The sequence below is a fragment of the Pseudophryne corroboree genome, chromosome 8 (assembly GCF_028390025.1).
Source record: "Pseudophryne corroboree isolate aPseCor3 chromosome 8, aPseCor3.hap2, whole genome shotgun sequence".
NCBI classification, from domain to species: Eukaryota; Metazoa; Chordata; class Amphibia; order Anura; family Myobatrachidae; genus Pseudophryne; species Pseudophryne corroboree.
The window spans coordinates 438,421,467-438,444,126 of record NC_086451.1 but is presented as its reverse complement, the minus strand read 5'-3'; the positions used below and the strand labels follow the sequence as shown (position 1 = coordinate 438,444,126).

The following is a 22,660-nucleotide window of genomic DNA, read 5'->3' as shown; positions in this document are numbered from 1 at the left end:
ATTTATCGGTAGGTAACCAAAATCCTATTTTCTCGTACATCCTAGAGGATGCTGGGGTCCACATTAGTACCATGGGAATGTACCAAAGCTCCTAGAATGGGAGGGAGAGCCCGGAGGCTCCTGCAGAACTGATTGACTGAACTTCAGATCATCAGAGGCCAAAGTATTGAACTTGTAGAAGTTTGCAAACATATTCGACCCAGACCAAGTTGCTGCTCGGCAAAGTTGTAACGCCGAGATACCCTGGGCAGTCGCCCAGGAAGACCCCACCTTACCAGTAGAGTGGGCCTTAACAGACGTAGGACACGGCAATCTTGCCGTAGAATATGCGTGCTGGATAGTGAACCTGAACCAACGAGAGATCGTCTGCTTAGAAGCAGGACACCCAAATTATTCTTGGGATCATACAGGACAAACAGAGAGTCTGATTATCTGTGGCGAGCAGTCCTCTTCACATAGATTTTCAAAGCCTTAATAACACCCAAGGACTTTGATGAAATTGAGGAGTCAGTAACAACTGGCACTACAATAGGTTGGTGGATATGAAATGCCAACACAACCCATAGCAGAAAAACTGTTGACGTGTCTGGAGCTCAGCTCTATCTTCATGGAAGATTAAGTAAGGGCTCTTAAAGGACGAAACTTCCAACTCCGACACACGTCTAGCAGAATCTAAGGCCAACCACATCACAGCCTTCCTTGTAAGAAATATGTCCTCAACCTTCTGTAGATGTTTAAACAGTCCGATTGGAGGAACTGCAACACCACATTAAGGTCCCAAGTAGCCACAAACGGTACAAAGGGAGGTTGGATGTGCAGAACTCCCTTCAAAAAGGTCTGAACCTCAGGGAGGGCATCCAATCGTTTTAAAGGAAATGGATAGGGACGAAATCTGGACCTGTACAGATCCCCAAACTCCGGCCCATATCCACACCTGCTTGCAGGAAGAGGAGAAACAGTCCTAGTTGCTTTCCAAATATGATGGTAATGTTTAGACGTTACTCCTTTCCAAGCCTGTAACAGGATAGGAATAACCGTGTTTGGAAGGCCTTTCGAGTTAGTATAAGGCGTTCAACCTCCGCGCCGTCAAACGTAGCTGCGGTAAGTCTTGATAGGTGAACGGCCCCTGCTGCAGCAGGTCCTCCCATAGAGGAAGAGGCCTTGTCTCTTCCTGCAATAGAGTCAGAAGGTCCACGTACCAAGCCCATCTTGGCCAGTTTGGAGCAATGAAGATTATTTGAACTTGCGTTCTCCTTATGAGCTTTTAGAACCCTTGGAAGGAGTGGAAGTGTAGGATACACCAACTGGAACACCCACGGAGACACCCGGGCATCCATGTGGGTCCCTCTACCCGGAATAGCGTTGAAGCTTCTTGTTGAGATGAGAGGCCATCATGACCATTTTGGGAAAACCCAAATGTCTGTTATTGCCCTGAACATCTCCAGATGGAAACCCCACTCCCCTGGATGGAGAACTTGTCTGCTGAGGAAGTCTGCTTCCCAGTTGACTCCCGGAAGGAAGATTGCCAACCGTGCCAATGTGTGTTTTACTGCCCCGAGGATGATTCTTGTCACCTCTGACCATAGCCAGATTAAGGGGGGGTTGCAGGGCATACTGTGCCCCGGGCCCCCCTTTGACAGGGCCCCCCCCCCCCCCCGGCCAGAGCACACTGAGATCATCTTCCCTCTTAAACAGCAGCAGAATCAGCAGCCAGAATGTGAGCAGGATAGGGGGCCTAATTCAGACCTGATCGCTGCTGTGCATTTTGCACAGCAGCCAATCAGGTCTGAACTGCGCATGCGCCGGCGCAGCAGTGCGCCGGCGCATGCCAGACAGCAAACGGCTGCCTCAGCCCTTTGATTGCCTCTGCCTGATTTACAGGCAGAGGCAGGCGCTGGGTGGGTCGGCGGAAATCGCCCGCCGCTTTAGGGGTACGGTCCGGGCAACGCAGGTATGCCTGGCAGTGGCAAACACAGGATTTCTTGAGGGGGGTTTCCAAATGCAGTCCACAATTTCCCACTCTGCGGAACATTGGAGCAAGTGCAGAGTCTGGGGGAGCGGTAGAAGAAACTAGTAACGACTCTGAACATTGGACTTTTATACACTGTATACTGTATGGAATACAGTATTCATATTTAACCCTATAGATGGTCTCTAGTATAAGCTGTATCAAACATACTTAAATAATATAAATAAGTGGTCAGAAATAGGTTAAACATACCATAATAAATACATACACAAACAAACATAATAGAACCAGTAATGCACTTTCTAAGAACACATTCTTCCACCTTATGGTAAGGCTCCTGTCTCTTCTTCCTGGTAGCTACACTCTGGTCCAGTGCACTGATTGAGGACTCAGATCCACACACACAGCAAACTTGGTAGAAGAAGCTGCTACCACTTGGCATCTGGGCATGTTCAGCAGCTCTGCTGTCCCAAAAACTGCATTATGTCGGCAGTTCTAGTAATAGTATTATTTACCATGACCATTGTTGTTATCATTTGAGCCACTTGCCAAGAGGAGGGGGGTTTCCGTGCAACCGGAACCCCCCCCCCCCCCCCCTGCATTTGCCTATGCATGGGCCGTTCGTGGGGCGGGCTGCGGCGGCTGAGTGATGTCACACGCAGCCGCTGCAACCCTGACAGCGACAAGTAGCTCCCTGCCAGCGTGCAGGAGCTGCGCTGGTAGGGAACTACACTTCAAGTACAAAAGCATCGCTGCTGTGTGATGCTTTTGTACTTGTGCAGCGAGGTAGGGCCTGACATTTGGGGCGGACTAGCCCTGTGCTGGGCGTACCCCCGCATGTCAGGGTAGCTGATCGTAGATGTGCTAAATTTAGCACATCTACGATCAGGTCTGAATTAGGCCCAGTATTCAGTGCAGGCAGAGACACAGCAGTAACATATTTCATGAGCTACTGACAGAGATTTCCAACCATAGGAGAGGTAGCAGGGTGGAGAGAGCTGTAAGTGACAGGGATCCCAGCTTCTCCTCCTCCCTGCCTGAGTCCTGTGTAAACTGTTATGCAACTAAACCATTTGGGTCTAGAAATACAGACACACACAGAGAGTCCTCCTGAGTCCTGTCCCAGTGTGTAAGTGGTACAGAGGCTGCTGCTATTCTTGCATGTGACAAGATAAATCATTTTATTTTCCTATGTGTAATTTAAGGTTAAGTTGTCTTTGTTCCTCTACAAGAACATTTTATAAAATAGTTGTTTTTCAATTAGGTGGAGCTATAAACAGTACCTAGCCATTATTAAACTATTAGTTTAAAACTGATATACACCATTGGTTTAAATTTAATATACGCAATCTATACCTCCCACCATGACCCATTCCAGGAGTGACAAAATGCTCTCTACCTGGGCTTCTTTCTTAATTTAGGGTTGCAATCACCTGTGTTGAAATACCTTTCTTATCAATTAAATAGTTTTACACAGGTGACGCCAATCATATATTAAGTTGGAAGTCCCGGTAGAGAGAATTTTGTCCCTCCTGGAATGGGACATGTTGGGAGGTATGCACAATCTAATATACACTCCCTACATTCCACTAGGGCCCCGGGCCCCCCCAAGGCTTAATCCGGCCTTGCCTCTGACATTCTGCTCTTCATTCAGCCCTGTCGGTTTATGTAAGACACTGGTGGTCATTCCGAGTTGGTCGCTCGTTATTTTTTTTTTTCGCAACGGAGCGATTAGTCGCTAATGCGCAATGTCCGCAATGCGACTGCGCCAAGTAAATTTGCTATTAAGTTAGGTATTTTACTCACGGCATTACAAGGTTTTTTCTTCGTTCTGGTGATCGTAGTGTGATTGACAGGAAGTGGGTGTTTCTGGGCGGTAACTGGCCGTTTTATGGCCCTCATTCCGAGTTGATCGGTCGCAAGGCGATTTTAGCAGAGTTACACACGCTAAGCCTACGCCTACTGGGAGTGTATCTTAGCATCTTAAATTTGCGACCGAAGTATTCGCAATATTGCGATCACAAACTACTTAGCAGTTTCTGAGTAGGTCCACACTTACTCTGCCTGTGCGATCAGTTCAGTGCTTGTCGTTCCTGGTTTGACGTCATAAACACTCCCAGCGTTCGCTCAGACACTCCCCCGTTTCTCCGGCCACTCCTGCGTTTTTTTCCGGAAACGGTAGCGTTTTCATCCACACGCCCCTAAAACGGCCTGTTTCCGCCCAGTAACACCCATTTCCTGTCAATCACACTACGATCGCCGGAGCGAAGAAAAAGCCGTGAGTAAAAATCCTATCTTCATAGCAAAGTTACTTGGCGCAGTCGCAGTGCGAATATTGCGCATGCGCACTAAGCGAGATTTCACTGCGATGCGATGAAAAATAACGAGCGAACAACTCGGAATGAGGGCCTATGAGTGTGTGCGAAAAAACGCTACCGTTTCTGGGAAAAACGCGGGAGTGGCTGGAGAAACGGGGGAGTGTCTGGGTGAACGCTGGGTGTGTTTGTGACGTCAAACCAGGAACGAAACTGACTGAACTGATAGCAGTGGCAGAGTAAGTCTCGAGCTACTCAGAAACTGCTAAAAACGGTCTCTTCGCAAATCTGCTAATCTTTCATTCGCAAATCTACTATGCCAAGATTCACTCCCAGTAGGCGGTGGCTTACCGTGTGCAAAGCTGCTAAAAGCAGCTTGCGAGCGAACAACTTGGAATGAGGGCCACTGTCATTACATTGTCTGAGTACACTTGAATGGCCCGATTTCTTATAAGATGGGCCGCCAAAAAAGACTGTTGTATATGTCTCATAGTTCCAGAATGCTGAGCGGTAGTTCGGCTTCCAGACTAGACCACCTTCCCAGGGAGATTTCCCCTGAGGTGAATGCACCTCAACCTCAGAGGCTTGCATCCGTGGTCAGAAGGATCCAGTGCTGGATCCCGAACCTGTGGCCCTCCAGAAGGTGAGGTAATTGGAGCCACCAGAGGAGCAAAAATCCTGGCCCTTGGCGACAGAGAACACCTCTGTTGCACGTGTAGATGAGATCCGGACCACGTGTCCAGGAAATCCAGGTGGGAGGCCCGAGTATGAAGCCTACCATACTGGAGTGCCTCGTAAGAGGCCACCATCTTTTCCAGGAGGTGAAAGCAATGATGAACAGACACCTTGGCTGGCTACAGGACATCCTGGACCATTGTTTGTATCACCAACATAAAAAATATATACCCTCTGCACATCCACGTCGAGGGTCAGTACCCTGGTTGGTTCCAAATGTGATTTTTGAGAGAATCAGAATCCCACGTGGACTCCGAGTAGCGGATCGCGAGAACAAAGGTCTGCAACATTTCCACCTTGGACGATACCCTTGACAGTAGATCGTCCAGATGCGGAGCCATGTTCACCCCCTGCTTGCAGAGGAAAACCAGCACCTCTGCCATCACCTTGGTGTTGTGGAGAGGCCAAATGGCATAGCCTGCAATGACTGTCACATAGTGCAAATCGGAGATAAGCCTGATGTGGCGGACACATTCGAATGAGGAGGTACGCCTCCTTGATATCCAGGAACACCAGGAATTCCCTCACATCACCATCCATAGAGATACCCATTTGAACAGGAACTCCCTCAGGAAGGGGTTCAGTGATTCCATGTTCAAATGGGTCAGACGGAACCATCCGGTTGCGGTACCACGAAAAGGTTTGAATAGTAACCTTCGTTATACAAAGAAGGTAGAAAAGGCACAAGTACCTATGACTCCACCAACTTCTGGACTGTCTCTTGCAGGAAAGTCCTGCCTGCCAGCAGAGCTGGCCAGCCTGATTTTGAAAAATCAGTTAGGAGGGAGATGAAATTCCAGCCTGTACCCCTGGGACATTGCACTCAGGGATTCAGGCTGGACGACACCCAGACATGACTGAAATGTCTGAGCTGCGCTCCCACTGGCCCCACCAGCGGGGCGTGCAGTCCACCATCATGTGGAGGACCTCGGTGCACCTGGAACAGGCGCCTGGTCCTGGGAACCTGCAGTAGCCGGTTTCTTGGACTTGAGCCACCTCCCTGAAAGGAGGCGTTGGATGGCCAGGCTTCTCTGGCTTGGCAGCGTCACAGCGCTGTGATGCAGTTGACGAAGAAAGATTTCTTCGGAGAAGGTGAAGCTGAGGGAAGAAAGGGTGACTTACCCGCTGCAGACGTGGAGAACCACATATCTAGCGCTTCCCCAAACAAAGCCTGACCGGTGTAGGGTAGGGTCTCCACACTTCTCCTGGATTCCGCGTCGGCAGACCACTGACGTAGCTACAGTCCACGATGAGCTGAGACCGACATGGAAGAGATTCCTGCAGCCATGGAACCCAGGTCTTTCATGGATTGTCAGAAATCCAGCCGAACCCTGAATGTGACGCAAAAACAATTCAACATCATTTTTGTCCATTTTATCCAAATCCTCAAGTTACGTGCCTGACCACTTTTCTATAGACTTGGCAATACATGCACTGGCAATAGTGGGACTTTACATTGCCCCTGAAGCCGTGCACACTGATCTGAGCGTATTATCAAGTTTACGGCATACTTGCCTGCCTGACCCTCTCCATGAGGGAGAAAATGCTCTGTTCCTGGACTTTCCTGGTAATTTATGATTGCCATCACCTGTGGTGAGCTAGTTAATTGATAAGAAAAGTGTTTCACCACAGGTGATGCCAATCATACATTACCAGGAAAGTCCAGAAACAGAGCATTTTCTCCCTCATGGAGAGGGTCAGGTAGGCAAGTATGGTTTACGGTCAGCCGGCTTCAACACTGGATGGGTTTCCCACTCTGTCCTATCCTCTACCGCACAGGTTCTCAAACTCGGTCCTCAGGACCCCACACAGTGCATGTTTTGCAGGTCTCCTCACAGAATCACAAGTTAATTAATTAGCTCCACCTAAGGACCTTTTAAAATGTGTCAGTGAGTAATTAATACACCTCTGCACTTGCTGGGTTACCTGCAAAACATGCACTGTTTGGGGTCCTGAGGACCGAGTTTGAGAACCACTGCTCTACCGGGAAAGGAAAAGCCACCTGGATCCTCCTAGGGATCTGGAATATTTCGCATCATTAACCCATGCTTTTTCAAATAAAGCATTTAATTCCTTTGACGCAGGGAAGGTTGGCGAGGCTCCCTTATCAGTGAAGGGAGCCTCCTCAACCTGCTAGGTGTTGTATCAGAAATATTCAACACATCTCTAACAGCCTCTACCATTAACTGCACTTGTGCAAGAGATGCCCCCCCCCCCCCCCCCCCCCCCCCCAACATATCCCCATCACGGTCTGCAGTGTCAGAATCGGTAACCGTGTCGTCTTGCATAACCAGCGCAAGAACACATGTTTGGGAACATATAGTGGGGGGCCCTGAGGTGACAGAACTGGGCCAGACTGCCATAGAGTCCTTTAAAGCCTGAGGTGCAAATCCAGCCTGTGCAGCTCTATTATAATTCGGAGAAATTACAGACTCGATAGAGGAAAAATACTCAGGTTCCCTTGCTGTTAACTGTGCTAAACCAGTGCTATCCAGACTAGAGATGAGCGGGTTCGGTTTCGTTGAATCCGAACCCGCACGAACTTCACCTTTTTTTTCACGGGTCCGAGCAGACTCGGATCCTCCCGCCTTGCTCGGTTAACCCGAGCGCGCCCGAACGTCATCATGACGCTGTCGGATTCTCGCGAGACTCGGATTCTATATAAGGAGCCGCGCGTCGCCGCCATTTTCACACGTGCATTGAGATTGATAGGGAGAGGACGTGGCTGGCGTCCTCTCCATTAGAATAGATAGAGAGAGATTGTGCAGACTGCAGAGTCGCAGACAGAGTTAGTTTACCACAGTCAGTGACCAGTGCAGTTGTTTGTTTTACTAGTTAACTTTTATTTAATATAATATATCCGTTCTCTGCTATATCCGTTCTCTGCCTGAAAAAAAAAACGATACACAGCACAGTCACACAGTGTGACTCAGTCTGTGTGCAGTGTGCACTCAGCTCAGCCCAGTGTGCTGCACAGTCATCAATGTATAAAAGCTTATAATTAATTGTGGGGGAGACTGGGGAGCACTGCAGGTTGTTAGCAGGAGCCAGGAGTACATAATATTAGATAAGCTGAAGGCTGCATAAGCCTGAGGCAATATAAGCGATCAACTTTTTGTGATTGGTTGTTAAATGACTAAGCAGTTGCTAGGCAGATCAGTTTCCCAGTTGGGTTTTTTCCTATTGGATTAGAGGGTTGTGCATCAAGATGGAGAGGAGGGTCTCAGTTTAGTATATAAGGGGTGGCCATTTTGCCAGACTTCCTCTTGCATTTCAGTTTTGCCCAGGAAGGATAAGTATCACACTGCTTGTCTTTTCTTTGCTATAGATTTGTGAGTTTTAGTTGCCTTCACTGGGCATTATTTAACAGCCTTATCTCTTTTGCTGTGTGCTTTGATTGTGGTGCAGACTGTCCCCCATACCCTCCAACATTTTACACTGAAAAATCGGTACAAATCCGAAAAGGGGGCGTGGCCGCGGGTAAAGGGGGCGTGGCCACGCCCATTTTCCTATACTTTCAATGGAAGTTTGGAGAGCCAAAAATCGGTACAGACCATTAAAAAAAGGTACTGTACCTATTAAAAAGGTACAGTTGGAGGGTATGCTGTCCCCACCCCCTCCTGTCATGCCTCGTCGCTCTGCTCCCCCCCCCAGGCGCTTCGTGGAGGCAGGGAGTGCCCTCCGCTCCCGCTCTCCGAGCGTCGCTCCCCAGAGTGGGCTTTCCCCTGCTGCGGACAGGCGGCGGGGGCGGGCAGTTACAGCCCGCTCCCCTGCCGCACGGAGACGGGCGGCCAGCGGCCGCTCGTCACGTGGTTGCGGGGCGCGCGGCTCGGCCGAGCCGCGCACCCCGGCGCTTGCAGCAGAACGGGCCTCTCCCCGCCCTCCGGCTCCGGGCTATTCCAGTCCCCCTCCGTCCCCCACCAGCAGCCGCATGTCACAGGGCGCGGGTGCGCGCGACCCGGCTGGGCCGCGTGACCCGGCGCTTCCGGCGGCAAGTTCGTTCCCTCACCCTCAGCCTGGCACCGCGGACGACTCCCTTCCTCCACCCTCGCTAGTGGCTCCCGGCGGCGTCCTGGTGGCACAGGACCGCCGCAGCAGAGCTGCGGGGGGGGAGGTGGGGTTTAATGTGCAGAGTGATATGAGCCCAGGGCAGCGGGTAGCGCCGCCCGCTGTCCCTGGGACAGTTCAGGACAGCACACGGCCAAATTACATCAGGGAGTCCAGCGCACCCCTGATGATCGGTGGTGACGCGGGGCCCCTGGTGTCCGGGACGGGGGACGTGGCGCCGGCTGCCGCCACGCCCGCCCCGGCTGCATCAGCATGGCAGGTTTTCCCCCCGGCATCAGGGCCCTGCTTGGGCGCCCCCTGGGCATCGGCTGCCCCGCCGCCATGGGCGGCGCCCTCGCTTACAGGGTATCAGTCTCCCCACGCCCTCCACGGTCCTTTGCAATGCGGGTCCACGCAGGCGTCCGTATCGACGGCTTATTTTACGCACGGCGGGGCGCTCGCGGTAACAGCTCAGCAAGGCTACGCGGGGAGCCAGTCCTTCCCCGGTGGGTTTGCGTGGCCTCCGGCCCCAGCATTCCCTTTTGCCGCCAGTATGCCTTCCATGGGTTTCATGACCACGGCCGACACACAGTTTTCCCCGCGTGGGGCCAGCGCGTGCGCCGGCGGGCAGTCCACGTGGTCGGTCGGGGGACCCCGAGTCGCGGTGCCCATGCCGGCCTTTGCGGGCCTGCAGTCAGGACAGGCACCGGGCGGGGGGTATCAGGTGGCACAAGGTTGGCCCCCTCTCCCGGCGCCCCCTCAGTTCCTTCCGGCATCATACGGAGGGGCAGGAGCAGGCGTCTGCCTGCCGCATGCGGCTTGGCGACCATCTTACCCCGCGAATTTTGGCGCAACAAGCGGGTCGGCCTTTACGCAGTCGATCGGGTACACCTCGGCGGGGGCCCCCTCCCTACAGTTGCCGGGCGGCCATCCGCCGCAGAGCGGAGGGGCGGTCCCTCCGCCGCCGCAATTGCGGGCAAGTGTTAATAATGTTCTGGTTCCCCCTGTGCCTGTGGTCCCCTCTTTTTCTCCCTCACAGGTCCCGCCTAGCTCGGGGGCTACAACCGGCATGAGGCGAAGATCACGGACAAGCGGGACGGCGAACGTGGAGGTACGGCCATCAGCGGAGGCGGGTGCAGCGGACGAAGAGGTTCCGGGTCCTTCGAACTCCGGTGAGCTAGATATTTCTTTACACGTTTCAACATGTAGTTCATCGTCTTCCAGCAGCATATCATCCGGCTCTCCACGGCGCCCGCGTAAATTAGCTAGGCTCATCGCGCGGCGAATGGCTAAGGAGGCGCATAAGGCGGCCGCTCCTGCGCAGGTGGTCCCTTCGGACCCTCCCCGTTTCGGCGAGATGGTGCATTGCGCCAACACGGCGGTTACAAGGGGAGTTCGCAAGCGCATGCGGGAAAAGATCCGCAAGGGGAAGTATGTGGACGTATTCACCCTTACGGAGGAAATGCGGCAGGGTTTTGAGGCAGCCAAGAAACCGGGCGGTATGGGGGAAAATGCGTTCCGCAATTTCCACCAGTGGCTGCGTGGGTTTTTGGTGTTCATGGTTTGCTACACGGAATCCCGTCCCGCGGAGTATGCCAATTTGGTGAAATATTTGTTTTTAGTACACGATATGTACTTAAAATCCAAAGGGCCTGCGTGGCGGGATTACGACGAGAAGTTTCGTCGCAATCAGGATGGCAACCCCATCCTGCCCGCGGGTTTTAAGGACGTTGAGGTGTGGTTGGAGGTCACGCAGCAGGTCAAACCCACCCCAGACGTCACGGCCAAGAAGCCCGGGGCGTCCGGGGTGGCAGCTTCTCGATTGACGGGGAAAGGGAAGTGTTTCGCCTACAACGACGGTAAATGCGTCAAAGGAACGAGCTGTCGTTTTCGCCACTCATGCAGGGTGTGCGGATCCAATCACCCGGCCAAGGAATGCGCCGCGTCAACAGGCAGTAAGCCTGCCTCTTCCACCGAGGCCGGTGGAATTGGCAAGTAAGGCCTTCTCCCCGATTATAGTTTCCGAGTTGCTGCGCTGGCTTGCGTTATATCCCGATCGGACGGCCGCATCGTTTCTCTCGGAGGGTTTTCAGCAGGGTTTTCGCTTGCCAATTCCGGATTCGGTGTATGTGGTTGCACGCCAGAATTTGAGATCGGCGCGTGAATTCCCGCAGGAGATCCGGCGGAAGGTCGACGGGGAGATTGAGCGAGGGCGCATGGCTGGGCCCTACGCCTTTTCCCCGTTGCCCTCCTTGTGCATTTCCCCAATAGGGGTGGTGCCCAAGAAGGCCATAGGCAAGTTTCGTTTGATACAGCACTTGTCTCACCCGCCGGGGGTGTCGGTCAACGACGCTATCCCGGAAGCCCAATGCAGAGTTCGATATCAATCGTTTGACGACGCGCTGCGCTTAGTGCGGGATGATGGTCCAGGGAGTCTGTTGGCAAAATTGGACGTGGAGTCAGCCTTTCGCCTACTCCCGCTGCACCCAGATTCCTTGCGGTTTCTGGGTTTCAAAATAGGGGGCGAATTCTACGTTGATCGGTGTCTCCCCATGGGCTGTTCTGTATCCTGCGCCTACTTTGAGTGTTTTAGCACATTTTTGCACTGGTGCGTCCAGACCGCCTCCGGGCAACCGGGGGTGGCTCACTACCTGGACGATTTTCTTTTTGTAGGACCCGGGGACAGTTCGGTCTGTGGGGACATTCTCTCGGTGGCCAGGTCGTTATTCGGCGCTTTAGGGGTACCTGTTGCGCAGGATAAGTGCGAGGGTCCTTGCACTTGTCTTAGCTATTTAGGTATCGAGATCGACACGGTGGGGGGGTGCTGTCGCTTGCCCGAGGATAAGGTGCAGAAGCTATTGGGTTTGATTACAGACTGTTTAGGAAAACGCAGGGTTCGGCTTAAGCAGGTGCAGTCCTTGCTTGGCTCTCTCAATTTTGCGTGTCGGATTATCCCCATGGGTAGGATTTTCTGTCGCAAACTTGAGCGGGCCACAGCGGGGACGGTTCGACAGAATCACTCCGTTTACCTGTCCCGCGAGATCAAGGATGATTTGCGGGTTTGGGTCTCTTTCCTGATGTCCTTCAACAGGGAAGTGTTGTGGCCCGCTCCTTGTTGTTCCAGTGAGCAGCTGCAGTTGTTCACGGATGCTTCAGGCAGTCGGGGTTTCGGAGCGTTCTTTGCTGGCGCGTGGTGCGCTGCGGCCTGGCCGGCATCTTGGGTAACGCGTGGGTTTACCAAGAACCTGCTGCTGCTGGAATTGTTCCCAATCTTAGTGGCGCTGGAGTTATGGGCCGGACAGTTCGCAAATAGGGGCATTTTGTTTCTTTGCGACAACCTAGGGGTAGTGCATGCGATAAATAATCAGCGTTCATCATCGCCGCAGGCCCTGCGATTACTAAGGCATTTAGTGCTAGTTTGTTTACAGCGTAATATTAATTTTAGGGCTCGCCACGTTCCCGGAGTTGACAATGGAATTGCGGATGCATTGTCCCGGTTCCAGTTTGACAAATTCAGGACGTTGGTTCCGGGAGCGGAGGCAGAGGGGTTACAGTGCCCACCTTCTGTCTGGCAGATGGTCGAAGCGGTTTAACGGCGTTGGCCAGGTGTGCACTGGCTCCCTCCACGCTACGTGCGTACAATGCTGCATGGCGGGATTGGTCAGCCTTTCAGAGTAGGTACGGGGTAGCAGGTGAGTCCTCGGCAGACGCCCTGTTGACCTTTGTTTGGGAGCATTACCAAAACGGTAGGTCAAAAGCGGCCATGGCTACTGCCCTTGCGGGCATCGCCTTTCACTCGCGACTCCACGGGACAACGGACCCCACGGGGTCGTTTGTCCTTTCCAGAGCGCTGAAAGGTTGGGCTAGGTTGCACCCGGCGCCCGCGGATTCACGTAGGCCTATAACGTTGCAGCTGCTAGCGGACTTGCTGCAGGTGCTACCTCGGATTGCGTCCTCGGAATTTGAGGTGGCTTTGTTTAGTAGCGCGTATGCCCTGGCCTTTTTCGGGGCTTTTCGGGTGAGCGAGCTAGTGGCGAGCAGCAAGGCGTCCCGGGAATCGGGTCTGCTCTATGAGAATGTGCGCTTGCAGGAGGGCCTGTTGCTCTGTAGGATTGTGCGATCCAAGACAGATCAAACAGGTCGGGGTCGCTGGTTGTCCTTGGAGGCTCAGGAGGGTATGGGCGTTTGCCCGCTGCGGCTGACGCAAGAGTATGTGCGGTTAAGACCTCCGGGGGGCAACTAGTTGCTGGTACACGCGCAGTCGGACCCTCTGACGAAGTTTCAGTTTTCATCGGTGTTTAAGAAATGTTTAACGGCGTTGGGCTTGCAGGAGGCGGACTTCGGTACTCATTCCTTTCGGATTGGGGCGGCTACCCATGCGGCAGCCGCTGGTTCATCACCAGCGGCTATTCGGGAGTTGGGTCGCTGGAAGTCGGCCTCCTATAAGTCCTACGTCCGTATAGATAAGTTATAAGTGCGCCTGTTGCGCTAACCCAAAAACGTGTTTACTCGTCGGTTTTTGAACGCTTACCGTTCAGGAATCGAGGGTGTGAAGCGAATTTTTAAAATTTTTCCTCCGAGGGGGCCTAATTTCAATTGGCTGTTCTACCAAGGTCCACGGGAGGTTTTTTGAGTTTTCTCCTTCACTTGGGTTTAATTGGTTTACGTTGTGTTTCAGTTACAGATTATGTGCATAATCTGACATTAGGATATTTTCTTTTACAGCTGTCATCAATTTTGGAGACCACATATGGATGGTTGGTCATTCATACGTTTTTTGGGCAGAGAAACATCCCATGGCGGCTAGGGCGAATGAGATTTTTGGGTCCAGGCAGTTTAGATGGCTAGGTGTTAGGGGCATGTTATGGGGTGATTTGTTGCGCGTCCTGTTTGCACGGGAGCGCCGCTGGGGTCGCCCCAGTTGTATTATCATTCACCTGGGTGGTAATGATCTGGGCCGAGTGAAAGGCATAGACTTGATTTTGTCTATAAAGGCGGATGTAGTGGCAATACGTTGTCACTGGCCTGGGGTATGCATTGTCTGGTCGGAAATGGTGCCCCGTTTCCATTGGCGTGGTGCGGTGCGTTTCTCGGCGCTGGAGAAAGCACGCAAAAAGGTGAACTCGACGGTGTCTCTGTTTGTCAAGGCCATAGGCGGAGTGGCAATTAAGCATCCTCTGCTGGTGCTGCGGAACAGACAGTTCTATAGAGACGATGGGGTTCACCTTTCTCCGGAAGGAGTGCAGTTTTTTCTGGAAGATATTTTCGGTCTTTTTAGGTAGAGCTAGTTTGTTTCTGGTTGGTTAAGTTTCTGTTTGCGGATGGCGGTGGCGGTTTGGTAAACCTTGGTGGCGGGAAATCGCTGCCAACCAGCTGTCACACAGGCATAAGTGGTCATTGTGGGGCTCCCTCTTTAAATGGACGGCAGGTGTGTCCTTTTCTTGCGGTTGGACATTTAGACGTTCCCCTGCGGGAACCGAACGTTTGCCAGAGAAAGAGGGGTAAGGCCAGCACAATGCGGGTTATGCGGGAAGGAGGCGGGGTAGGTGTACTCCCCTCCTTGGTTTGGTGGTTTCCATCTAGGTGACGGGTGCTGGTGGTTTGGCAGCGGTTTTCTGTTTTTGCCATCCTCCAAACTAGAGTTAATTATATATTCAATTTCAATTCTAATTCGGCCTCAATTATTAGTTTAAAGAGTTGGTCAGCGATTAATAAACATCGTCTGACCTTTAACTCCAGCTACTGTGTCCGTGTCTTTATTTCAGTGTGTGGTGTGGTTTTATTTAGTGATAAGCTAGCTTAAATACAAGGTTTATGTAATCACAATAAAGTTATGAGCGGCTTAGATAAGCTGAAGGCTGCATAAGCCTGAGGCAATATAAGCGATCAACTTTTTGTGATTGGTTGTTAAATGACTAAGCAGTTGCTAGGCAGATCAGTTTCCCAGTTGGGTTTTTTCCTATTGGATTAGAGGGTTGTGCATCAAGATGGAGAGGAGGGTCTCAGTTTAGTATATAAGGGGTGGCCATTTTGCCAGACTTCCTCTTGCATTTCAGTTTTGCCCGCCCGCCCTCCCAGAATGCGGATAGGTCTTGTTTTGCTGTGGGCTATTGAAAGCCAGATTGGCGGGAAATCGCTGCCAACCAGCTGTCACACAGGCATAAGTGGTCATTGTGGGGCTCCCTCTTTAAATGGACGGCAGGTGTGTCCTTTTCTTGCGGTTGGACATTTAGACGTTCCCCTGCGGGAACCGAACGTTTGCCAGAGAAAGAGGGGTAAGGCCAGCACAATGCGGGTTATGCGGGAAGGAGGCGGGGTAGGTGTACTCCCCTCCTTGGTTTGGTGGTTTCCATCTAGGTGACGGGTGCTGGTGGTTTGGCAGCGGTTTTCTGTTTTTGCCATCCTCCAAACTAGAGTTAATTATATATTCAATTTCAATTCTAATTCGGCCTCAATTATTAGTTTAAAGAGTTGGTCAGCGATTAATAAACATCGTCTGACCTTTAACTCCAGCTACTGTGTCCGTGTCTTTATTTCAGTGTGTGGTGTGGTTTTATTTAGTGATAAGCTAGCTTAAATACAAGGTTTATGTAATCACAATAAAGTTATGAGCGGCTTATATTAATTAACAGTGCACACTTTTGCTGCAGGAGTGGTGACCAGTGCCTGACCACCAGTATAGTATTGTTGTATACTACTATCTCTTTAAATATCAACCAGTCTATATTAGCAGCAGACACAGTACAGTGCGGTAGTTCACGGCTGTGGCTACCTCTGTGTCGGCACTCTGCAGGCAGTCCGTCCAACCAGAATTGTATTATTATATACCACCTAACCGTGGTTTTTTTTTCATTCTTTATACCGTCATAGTGTCATACTAATTGTTACGAGTATACTACTATCTCTTTATCAACCAGTGTACAGTGCGGTAGTTCACGGCTGTGGCTACCTCTGTGTCGGCACTCGGCAGGCAGTCCGTCCGACCAGAATTGTATTATTATATACCACCTAACCGTGGTTTTTTTTTCATTCTTTATACCGTCATAGTGTCATACTAATTGTTACGAGTATACTACTATCTCTTTATCAACCAGTGTACAGTGCGGTAGTTCACGGCTGTGGCTACCTCTGTGTCGGCACTCGGCAGGCAGTCCGTCCGACCAGAATTGTATTATTATATACCACCTAACCGTGGTTTTTTTTTCATTCTTTATACCGTCATAGTGTCATACTAATTGTTACGAGTATACTACTATCTCTTTATCAACCAGTGTACAGTGCGGTAGTTCACGGCTGTGGCTACCTCTGTGTCGGCACTCGGCAGGCAGTCCGTCCGACCAGAATTGTATTATTATATACCACCTAACCGTGGTTTTTTTTTCATTCTTTATACCGTCATAGTGTCATACTAATTGTTACGAGTATACTACTATCTCTTTATCAACCAGTGTACAGTGCGGTAGTTCACGGCTGTGGCTACCTCTGTGTCGGCACTCGGCAGGCAGTCCGTCCGACCAGAATTGTATTATTATATACCACCTAACCGTGGTTTTTTTTTCATTCTTTATACCGTCATAGTGTCATACTAATTGTTACGAGTATACTACTATCTCTTTATCAACCAGTGTACAGTGCGGTAGTTCACGGCTGTGGCTACCTCTGTGTCGGCACTCGGCAGGCAGTCCGTCCGACCAGAATTGTATTATTATATACCACCTAACCGTGGGTTTTTTTTCATTCTTTATACCGTCATAGTGTCATACTAATTGTTACGAGTATACTACTATCTCTTTATCAACCAGTGTACAGTGCGGTAGTTCACGGCTGTGGCTACCTCTGTGTCGGCACTCGGCAGGCAGTCCGTCCGACCAGAATTGTATTATTATATACCACCTAACCGTGGTTTTTTTTTCATTCTTTATACCGTCATAGTGTCATACTAATTGTTACGAGTATACTACTATCTCTTTATCAACCAGTGTACAGTGCGGTAGTTCACGGCTGTGGCTACCTCTGTGTCGGCACTCGGCAGGCAGTCCGTCCGACCAGAATTGTATTATTATATACCACCTAACCGTGGTTTTTTTTTCATTCTTTATACCGTCATAGTGTCATACTAATTGTTACGAGTATACTACTATCTCTTTATCAACCAGTGTACAGTGCGGTAGTTCACGGCTGTGGCTACCTCTGTGTCGGCACTCGGCAGGCAGTCCGTCCGACCAGAATTGTATTATTATATACCACCTAACCGTGGGTTTTTTTTTCATTCTTTATACCGTCATAGTGTCATACTAATTGTTACGAGTATACTACTATCTCTTTATCAACCAGTGTACAGTGCGGTAGTTCACGGCTGTGGCTACCTCTGTGTCGGCACTCGGCAGGCAGTCCGTCCGACCAGAATTGTATTATTATATACCACCTAACCGTGGTTTTTTTATACCACCTAACCGTGGCAGTCCGTCCATAATTGTATACTAGTATCCAATCCATCCATCTCCATTGTTTACCTGAGGTGCCTTTTAGTTCTGCCTATAAAATATGGAGAACAAAAAAGTTGAGGTTCCAAAATTAGGGAAAGATCAAGATCCACTTCCACCTCGTGCTGAAGCTGCTGCCACTAGTCATGGCCGAGACGATGAAATGCCAGCAACGTCGTCTGCCAAGGCCGATGCCCAATGTCATAGTACAGAGCATGTCAAATCCAAAACACCAAATATCAGAAAAAAAAGGACTCCAAAACCTAAAATAAAATTGTCGGAGGAGAAGCGTAAACTTGCCAATATGCCATTTACCACACGGAGTGGCAAGGAACGGCTGAGGCCCTGGCCTATGTTCATGGCTAGTGGTTCAGCTTCACATGAGGATGGAAGCACTCAGCCTCTCGCTAGAAAAATGAAACGACTCAAGCTGGCAAAAGCACAGCAAAGAACTGTGCGTTCTTCGAAATCCCAAATCCACAAGGAGAGTCCAATTGTGTCGGTTGCGATGCCTGACCTTCCCAACACTGGATGTGAAGAGCATGCGCCTTCCACCATTTGCACGCCCCCTGCAAGTGCTGGAAGGAGCACCCGCAGTCCAGTTCCTGATAGTGAGATTGAAGATGTCAGTGTTGAAGTCCACCAGGATGCGGAGGATATGGGTGTTGCTGGCGCTGGGGAGGAAATTGACCAGGAGGATTCTGATGGTGAGGTGGTTTGTTTAAGTCAGGCACCCGGGGAGACACCTGTTGTCCGTGGGAGGAATATGGCCGTTGACATGCCAGGTGAAAATACCAAAAAAATCAGCTCTTCGGTGTGGAGGTATTTCACCAGAAATGCGGACAACAGGTGTCAAGCCGTGTGTTCCCTTTGTCAAGCTGTAATAAGTAGGGGTAAGGACGTTAACCACCTCGGAACATCCTCCCTTATACGTCACCTGCAGCGCATTCATAATAAGTCAGTGACAAGTTCAAAAACTTTGGGTGACAGCGGAAGCACTCCACTGACCAGTAAATCCCTTCCTCTTGTAACCAAGCTCACGCAAACCACCCCACCAACTCCCTCAGTGTCAATTTCCTCCTTCCCCAGGAATGCCAATAGTCCTGCAGGCCATGTCACTGGCAATTCTGACGATTCCTCTCCTGCCTGGGATTCCTCCGATGCATCCTTGCGTGTAACGCCTACTGCTGCTGGCGCTGCTGTTGTTGCTGCTGGGAGTCGATGGTCATCCCAGAGGGGAAGTCGTAAGCCCGCTTGTACTACTTCCAGTAAGCAATTGACTGTTCAACAGTCCTTTGCGAGGAAGATGAAATATCACAGCAGTCATCCTGCTGCAAAGCGGATAACTGAAGCCTTGACAACTATGTTGGTGTTAGACGTGCGTCCGGTATCCGCCGTTAGTTCACAGGGAACTAGACATTTTATTGAGGCAGTGTGCCCCCGTTACCAAATACCATCTAGGTTCCACTTCTCTAGGCAGGCGATACCGAAAATGTACACGGACCTCAGAAAAAGACTCACCAGTGTCCTAAAAAATTCAGTTGTACCCAATGTCCACTTAACCACGGACATGTGGACAAGTGGAGCAGGGCAGGGTCAGGACTATATGACTGTGACAGCCCACTGGGTAGATGTATGGACTCCCGCCGCAAGAACAGCAGCGGCGGCACCAGTAGCAGCATCTCGCAAACGCCAACTCTTTCCTAGGCAGGCTACGCTTTGTATCACCGGTTTCCAGAATACGCACACAGCTGAAAACCTCTTACGGCAACTGAGGAAGATCATCGCGGAATGGCTTACCCCAATTGGACTCTCCTGTGGATTTGTGGCATCGGACAACGCCAGCAATATTGTGCGTGCATTAAATCTGGGCAAATTCCAGCACGTCCCATGTTTTGCACATACCTTGAATTTGGTGGTGCAGAATTTTTTAAAAAACGACAGGGGCGTGCAAGAGATGCTGGCGGTGGCCAGAAAAATTGCGGGACACTTTCGGCGTACAGGCAGCACGTACAGAAGACTGGAGCACCACCAAAAACGCCTGAACCTGCCCTGCCATCATCTGAAGCAGGAGGTGGTAACGAGGTGGAATTCAACCCTCTATATGCTTCAGAGGTTGGAGGAGCAGCAAAAGGCCATTCAAGCCTATACAACTGAGCACGATATAGGAGGTGGAATGCACCTGTCTCAAGCGCAGTGGAGAATGATTTCAACGTTGTGCAAGGTTCTGATGCCCTTTGAACTTGCCACACGTGAAGTCAGTTCAGACACTGCCAGCCTGAGTCAGGTCATTCCCCTCATCAGGCTTTTGCAGAAGAAGCTGGAGACATTGAAGGAGGAGCTAAGACAGAGCGATTCCGCTAGGCATGTGGCACTTGTGGATGGAGCCCTTAATTCGCTTAACAAGGATTCACGGGTGGTCAATATGTTAAAATCAGAGCACTACATTTTGGCCACCGTGCTCGATCCTAGATTTAAAACCTACCTTGGATCTCTCTTTCCGGCGCACACAAGTCTGCTGGGTTTCAAAGACCTGCTGGTGAGAAAATTGTCAAGTCAAGCGGAACGCGACCTGTCAACATCTCCTCCTTCACATTCTCCCGCAACTGGGGGTGCGAGGAAAAGGCTCAGAATTCCGAGCCCACCCGATGGCGGTGATGCAGGGCAGTCTGGAGCGACTGCTGATGCTGACATCTGGTCCGGACTGAAGGACCTGACAACCATTACGGACATGTCGTCTACTGTCACTGCATATGATTCTATCACCATTGATAGAATGGTGGAGGATTATATGAGTGACCGCATCCAAGTAGGCACGTCACACAGTCCGTACTTATACTGGCAGGAAAAAGAGGCAATTTGGAGGCCCTTGCACAAACTGGCTTTATTCTACCTAAGTTGCCCTCCCACAAGTGTGTACTCCGAAAGAGTGTTTAGTGCCGCCGCTCACCTTGTCAGCAATCGGCGTACGAGGTTACATCCAGAAAATGTGGAGAAGATGATGTTCATTAAAATGAATTATAATCAATTCCTCCGCGGAGACATTGACCAGCAGCAATTGCCTCCACAAAGTACACAGGGAGCTGACATGGTGGATTCCAGTGGGGACGAATTGATAATCTGTGAGGAGGGGGATGTACACGGTGATATATCGGAGGATGATGATGAGGTGGACATCTTGCCTCTGTAGAGCCAGTTTGTGCAAGGAGAGATTAATTGCTTCTTTTTGGGTGGGGGTCCAAACCAACCCGTCATTTCAGTCACAGTCGTGTGGCAGACCCTGTCACTGAAATGATGGGTTGGTTAAAGTGTGCATGTCCTGTTTATACAACATAAGGGTGGGTGGGAAGGGCCCAAGGACAATTCCATCTTGCACCTCTTTTTTCTTTTATTTTTCTTTGCGTCATGTGCTGTTTGGGGAGGGTTTTTTGGAAGGGACATCCTGCGTGACACTGCAGTGCCACTCCTAGATGGGCCCGGTGTTTGTGTCGGCCACTAGGGTCGCTAATCTTACTCACACAGCTACCTCATTGCGCCTCTTTTTTTCTTTGCGTCATGTGCTGTTTGGGGAGGGTTTTTTGGAAGGGACATCCTGCGTGACACTGCAGTGCCACTCCTAGATGGGCCCGGTGTTTGTGTCGGCCACTAGGGTCGCTAATCTTACTCACACAGCTACCTCATTGCGCCTCTTTTTTTCTTTGCGTCATGTGCTGTTTGGGGAGGGTTTTTTGGAAGGGACATCCTGCGTGACACTGCAGTGCCACTCCTAGATGGGCCCGGTGTTTGTGTCGGCCACTAGGGTCGCTTATCTTTCTCACACAGTCAGCTACCTCATTGCGCCTCTTTTTTTCTTTGCGTCATGTGCTGTTTGGGGAGGGTTTTTTGGAAGGGACATCCTGCGTGACACTGCAGTGCCACTCCTAGATGGGCCCGGTGTTTGTGTCGGCCACTAGGGTCGCTTATCTTTCTCACACAGTCAGCTACCTCATTGCGCCTCTTTTTTTCTTTGCGTCATGTGCTGTTTGGGGAGGGTTTTTTGGAAGGGACATCCTGCGTGACACTGCAGTGCCACTCCTAGATGGGCCCGGTGTTTGTGTCGGCCACTAGGGTCGCTAATCTTACTCACACAGCTACCTCATTGCGCCTCTTTTTTTCTTTGCGTCATGTGCTGTTTGGGGAGGGTTTTTTGGAAGGGACATCCTGCGTGACACTGCAGTGCCACTCCTAGATGGGCCCGGTGTTTGTGTCGGCCACTAGGGTCGCTTATCTTTCTCACACAGTCAGCTACCTCATTGCGCCTCTTTTTTTCTTTGCGTCATGTGCTGTTTGGGGAGGGTTTTTTGGAAGGGACATCCTGCGTGACACTGCAGTGCCACTCCTAGATGGGCCCGGTGTTTGTGTCGGCCACTAGGGTCGCTAATCTTACTCACACAGCTACCTCATTGCGCCTCTTTTTTTCTTTGCGTCATGTGCTGTTTGGGGAGGGTTTTTTGGAAGGGACATCCTGCGTGACACTGCAGTGCCACTCCTAGATGGGCCCGGTGTTTGTGTCGGCCACTAGGGTCGCTTATCTTTCTCACACAGTCAGCTACCTCATTGCGCCTCTTTTTTTCTTTGCGTCATGTGCTGTTTGGGGAGGGTTTTTTGGAAGGGACATCCTGCGTGACACTGCAGTGCCACTCCTAGATGGGCCCGGTGTTTGTGTCGGCCACTAGGGTCGCTTATCTTACTCACACAGCGACCTCGGTGCAAATTTTAGGACTAAAAATAATATTGTGAGGTGTGATGTGTTCAGAATAGGCTGAAAATGAGTGTAAATTATGTTTTTTGAGGTTAATAATACTTTGGGATTAAAATTACCCCCAAATTCTATGATTTAAGCTGTTTTTTAGGGTTTTTTGAAAAAAACACCCGAATCCAAAACACACCCGAATCCGACAAAAAAAATTCGGTGAGGTTTTGCCAAAACGCGGTCGAACCCAAAACACGGCCGCGGAACCGAACCCAAAACCAAAACACAAAACCCGAAAAATTTCAGGCGCTCATCTCTAATCCAGACACACACACACACACACGATTACAGACAGAGTTTCACCCCCAAGAATGGCAAG

At 50.8% G+C, this 22,660-nt stretch overlaps 1 protein-coding gene across 1 annotated transcript in view; it reads left to right on the top strand.

The window, feature by feature from the left end:
• Positions 1-8,300: 8,300 nt before the first annotated feature.
• The window catches only part of LOC134949483 (formin-2-like), a 46,346-nt gene continuing 31,986 nt past the window's right edge, over positions 8,301-22,660 (top strand). Inside the window, exon 1 of the mRNA XM_063938077.1 lies at positions 8,301-10,238. Within this exon, the coding sequence (XP_063794147.1) occupies positions 8,540-10,238 (1,699 nt within the window). The 5' untranslated portion in view covers positions 8,301-8,539. The remainder of the gene's footprint in view (positions 10,239-22,660) is intronic.